Source organism: Vicia villosa, linkage group LG4 (assembly GCF_029867415.1).
Source record: "Vicia villosa cultivar HV-30 ecotype Madison, WI linkage group LG4, Vvil1.0, whole genome shotgun sequence".
Classification (NCBI taxonomy): domain Eukaryota; kingdom Viridiplantae; phylum Streptophyta; class Magnoliopsida; order Fabales; family Fabaceae; genus Vicia; species Vicia villosa.
The window spans coordinates 150,344,396-150,349,858 of NC_081183.1; the positions used below are offsets into that span (position 1 = coordinate 150,344,396).

The 5,463-nt window shown below is 35.8% G+C and overlaps 1 protein-coding gene across 1 annotated transcript; it reads left to right on the plus strand.

The window, feature by feature from the left end:
- Positions 1-3,832: 3,832 nt before the first annotated feature.
- On the plus strand, positions 3,833-4,925 carry LOC131595483 (guanylate kinase 3, chloroplastic). The gene has a single exon (XM_058867832.1). The coding sequence runs from the start codon at positions 3,958-3,960 to the stop codon at positions 4,804-4,806; it is 849 nt and encodes a 282-aa protein (XP_058723815.1). The 5' UTR covers positions 3,833-3,957; the 3' UTR covers positions 4,807-4,925.
- Positions 4,926-5,463: the final 538 nt, after the last annotated feature.

Here is a 5,463-nt window from a genome sequence, read left to right on the forward strand (position 1 = left end):
TGATACTTCAACATGAGGATGTTGACAAAAAAATCAGGAGTTTTGACTGTATTGATTTGAATTTGAGCAAGATAAATAGCATGGGCAAATTTTGGGGTATGACAGCTGGGAGTGCTGATGATATAAAGATTACATCTGGTGGAAGTTTCTTTCTTGGCAACAATTTAATCTCTTAGTTTAGCAAAAAGAAAAATTATGTCTCATTGTCTACTGTAGAGGTTGAGTACATTGTTGCAGAGAGAAGTTGCACCCAATTACTTTGGATGAAATAGATGTTGAAGGAGTACAATATCGAACAAGATGTCATGACATTATATTGAGACAACTTGAATGCTATTAATATTTCAAAGAATCATGTCCAACACAGTAGAACCAAGCACATTGACATTTGTCATCACTTTATCAAGGAACTTCTGAAATATAAAATTGTAAATCTTTAGCATATAACAACTAAAAAATAGTTAGTTGACATATTAACTAAGGATTTATAAGCAGCTCAGTTTGAAAAACTAAGGAGTGCTTTTGGTATTTGCATATGTGGCATTTGTAGCAATCATTACATGGGAGGAGTGCAAGAATAAAAAGACCTTTTCTCTCTCTTAAAAACATTGTTGCACGTGAAATAAGGCTGATTATTCACATTTACCTTATATATTGGCATGTTATTTGTTTTCTTTTGTTGGTATGTAATGACTCTTTATTCTTGATAATGGTTCTGCTATGACAATAATACTCTGTTCTAACCATGGTAAGTTTGATATCCTGGTTTCTCTTATTTTCTTTTTCTTCCTTTTCCAAATTATGGCAAAAGGGAGAGTGATAATTATTTGATAAGAAAATGTGTGCTCTGTCCGAGCTTGGTTTGATTTGCTTATGCTCTCATATAATGAGCTTGTGAGCTCATGTTTTATAGTTGTGTGCTTACATGATGAAACATCTGGCCTGTCTTCTGGCCTTCTATGTAAGCATGCATGGTTGTGAGCTTAGGGGCTCTGGTGTGTTTGATTTGATAGGATTTTTATGTAGCAACCACTTTGGTTTGATCTTTGATTGTGTACTATTACTTCTGTTGTTGTTTGTTTTGGTGTGGTATTCTACTTGTGTATGTATTTTTTGAAGATTTACTCATGCACATCTTGTAAGTTTTGTAAGAGTTATTTTAGCCAAAAAAATTCAAAGGGAAGATTGTTGTTCCTTTTGATTGGATGCATTAGGAAAAACAATATGGATTGTACAAGATGTTTTTGGTAAAGAGGCAACATGTGGGACACGATGCTCCAACATGAGTCTAACATCTGGCCTCTGTGAACAAGACAAGGTTTGTTTATTTTCTAAGTGAGATTTTGGTTTGTTCCAAAAAGATTTGTTGCTATCTATTAGCAATTTGTTAGTTATATTTGTTTGAAAGACTTATAAAGATCAAATCTAATTATATGGAGATTTAAATTTGAATCATATCAAATCAAATCAAATATTTTTCATGGATTTTTTTGAAAAACAATTTTTAATTGAATCTCCTTCAAATATGCTGATCTCCAATCAAATGCCCATTGGAGAAAAGTCCAACAGATGCATTACTATTTAAGAAGACTTAAAACTAATGTTTAACATGGGAGCAAAAGTTGAATATCTTTGTGTTAGGGTTTCTATTTTGAGTATTTGTTTGTGTTGTTATTTGTGCACTTTTCTAGCGCCAAGCTATATATGTTAGAATAAAATTGGTTTGTATCATATCCCTAACATTTTAATAATAACAAATTATTTAAAGAACAATTGGATATACTAATACATGTTCAAGTGAGCAAAACCATAGACTAAAATTTATGATATAAACTTAGTACTGGCACTGAAAATGAGCTAAAAGATCCAAACTCTGAAGGATAAGAACCTAAGATCCAGACTCTGGAGACTCAGATTCTGGAGGAGGTCAACTTCCTCTGAAGGATCAAAACCTAAGATCCAGACTCTGGAGGAGGTTAACTTCCTATGAAGTTCTCATACTCAGAAGAAGGTCAGCGCATGGATCAAGAAGACTCTGATAGGTCACTATTAGACTCATAAATCATTTTTCCTTATTTTGATCATGTGCAAATACAAACAAAAATCTGCACAGACAACTGGGATGTAACAAATAATTCCTCTTTAAGCAAAGGGAATTCAAATGTCTTTTCAACGACATTAACCATATCAAGAAACATTCCAGCATATATGATCAAGCAGACTCACTTCTGCGAGCTCTTTTCTTCAACCACTATTTTCTGCCTCTCTATATAAAGAGCAGAAGACTTGAAAAAAAAATTAATCATTGACTATCAGAAGAGATGTTATTTTGTCAAACCAAAAACACAAGTTTAATTTATAATTTCTTACCATTTGTATGTTTTAGAAATTCATAAGTCTTAAGAGTCTTCTTGAGTTGTATTATGTTTACACCTCTGATTGTATATCAAGTATAATATTGAAACAACCTTTTATCTAATTAAGTTAGAGTGTTAGAAGTCTCTTGTTTGTGTGCTTGAGCATCAATAGTTTCTTACTTGTGTGTTTGAGTATTGGAAGTCTTTCTTGTGTGCTTGAGCATCTGAAGTCTCTTGCTTGTGTGCTTGAGCATTTGAAGCCTCTTACTTGTGTGTTTGAGCATTGAAAGTCTCTTGCTTGTATGCTTGAGCATTTGCAATCAGTTGTGTTTATAGCGAAATCCCTTTGAAATGCAAGGGGACTGGACTACTCTCGTTTTCAGGGAGGAACCAGTATAAACTTGCTTGTGTCTCTTTGTTTCACTCTCTATCTCTGAACCTGTTCTTACCCACTGCAAACACTTGCCTCTATATCAGATTATAGACTTTGAGTTCAGAATTTGATAAGAGATTATTACATAAGAAAGAAAAAGCTAACATAGTTCAACCCCTTCTTGTGTTTTTCTCACCTTTAACATATCTAAAGGCATAAAGGTTGGTTTGTTAGTTGAGTTGTAACTCAACAATCCTTAAACTGATTATTGTATTGATCACTAGGGTTCGTGGTTGAGAGAATGTGAAATGGGGTTCTCATATTTAGAAGAAGTTCTAAATAGAAAGACACAAGTAGTAATAAGAAGATGACATTGAACAAGGACCGTTCATCTAAGACTAATTGTACTAATAGTATTGAGAGTGAATTTCCTTTCTTGCATTGGAAGCCCCACAGACGTAGGTGACGTTGCACTGAACTGGGTTGTCAATTCTATCGCGTTCTTTATTACTTTATGATTTATCATTCTATTTTCAATTGTCTATCAATTCTGGTTTAAGATGTTTGTGTTAGACTTTGTGTCCAACATCTGTCCCTGCGCTAGAACAAAATTTTAAAAACTTACGAAATCAAACCGATGAGAAATATAAGCTTGAATAGATAAAAAGCTTGAATAGATGAGAAAGAGCTCTAATGGTAAACGTTTAAATGAATGGGAAACTTGAATGGATGTGAGAGCTCAAATGGTAATTTTGGAGTACTTTTTAGAAAATGGAGGAGAAAGAGGGAAGAGACTGACGTGAGTATTTGAAACAAAAGCGTTCATTGATGTATCTCCAAGCCACCCATTGAATTTTAAATTAATGATTCTTACGGAGATGTTTTTCCAACTCACATTTTATTCATACGAAAATTGCATCTTTAAATTAAATTTTGCCAAATTAGGGTGCATCATTTTGCTCTAACAAATGTGATGTGTTTGGGACATTTATGTCTCTTGACGGTTGAGGAGTTCCCCTAAAGATGACATTAGTTTCTTTGCATAGAAAGGTTACTTGTGTGAGTCGTATGAAATCTATAAATACCAAAATACTTGTATTGCTGTCTTACTATAAACCGTACATACGAAACTGCAGCAATATATGTTACTCCAAAAGAAGTGGTAGTTGATATTAATTTTTTTTACCAACCCCCTCATCTTGAATCTTAATTACAGTAATCTCCTCCATGATTCGTAGGCTTTTCAACTCTTCTCTCACCCGTCTCCCATTTCCATCTCTCCCACCACCGCCACCACTCCCTAAATCAAAACCTAACAACTTCTCATTCCGCCTCCACAGTTCAACCACCCACATGGGCGACGCCCGCCGCCCTTCCCCAACCCCCATTCCGTCTCTCGAAAACGCAGATCGCTCCGAACTCCTCCGCGCTCTAGAAGCCTCCTTAGGCTCTTCCTTCACCTCCGAACCCTTAATCCCAAACCCTAACCCTCTTGTTATTGTAATTAGCGGCCCTAGCGGTGTCGGGAAAGACGCCGTAATCTCCCGCCTCCGTGACTCCCGTCCGGGAATCCACTTTGTTGTAACGGCCACCACTCGTCCTCGTCGTCCTAATGAAGTCGACGGGAAGGATTATTTGTTTGTTTCTAAGGAGGAGTTTTTGAAAATGGTGGAGAAAGACGAGCTTCTGGAGTATGCTTTGGTTTACGGTGATTATAAAGGGGTTCCGAAGCAGCAGATAAGGGAGTTTATGGCGAGAGGGAATGATGTTGTGTTGAGAGTTGATATTCAAGGTGCGCAGACGTTGAGGAAGATTTTGGGGAAATCGGCTGTGTTTGTGTTTCTGATGGCGGAGAGTGAGGCTGCTTTGGTGGAGAGGTTGGTGGATCGGAATACTGAGACGAAGGAGTCGTTGCTTGTTAGGGTTAGTACGGCGAAGGAGGAGATGAAGCATGTTAGGAATTTTGATTATGTTGTGGTGAATGCGAAGGATAAGCTTGACAATGCTGTGAAGTTGTTGGAGAGTATTATTGATGCTGAGAAAGCTAAGGTCTGTCAAAGGACTCTTCATTTATAGATTCATCGATAGATAGATAGATATTAGTTGATGTTGATGAAGCATTGTTTGTGTTGATTCTTCCAATGTCTTACTATGTAGTTTGAATTACAATGTTATGATATCATTTGTTAATTTTATTTGTTGATTTGGTAGGATATATCCAATAGGATTTAATTCATTTAAGCTATGTTTGGGTTGATGGAATGCGATGGAATAAGAGTGGAATGGAACGAAATGAAATAAGGTTATGTTCCATCCTTTGGATTGGATGGAGTGGAGTGGAACATGATGGAATGCATTCCATCAAGTTTAATTATTGACCCTCATTTTTGTTCCTTCCGATTTGAGCGGAATATCATTTTTGTTACATTCCATCCTAAAATATCCAAACAATGGAATGGGATATTCATTCCGCTTGGTTCCTTTTAAAATATCCAAACATAGCCTTAGTTGGGTCCTAATTGTTGTAATTCATCATGTTTTAGTTAAGAAAGTGGAAATTATATGGTTATGAATTGGTTCCATCTTTTCTTGGTGGGTTTAGAAGGAGGGTTTGTGAACAATTAAATAGAGCTTCTGTTATTCATTTCTATAAGCTAGTTTGTTTCAACTGCTGTCGAGCATTTTCTTGATTTGATCATCACTCATGTTGAGTTTTTGTAGCCCAGTAATCAT

Bases quoted from the DNA above. Each gene is read 5' to 3' on its own strand.
- LOC131595483 (XM_058867832.1), top strand. From the start codon at position 3,958: ATGATTCGTAGGCTTTTCAACTCTTCTCTCACCCGTCTCCCATTTCCA.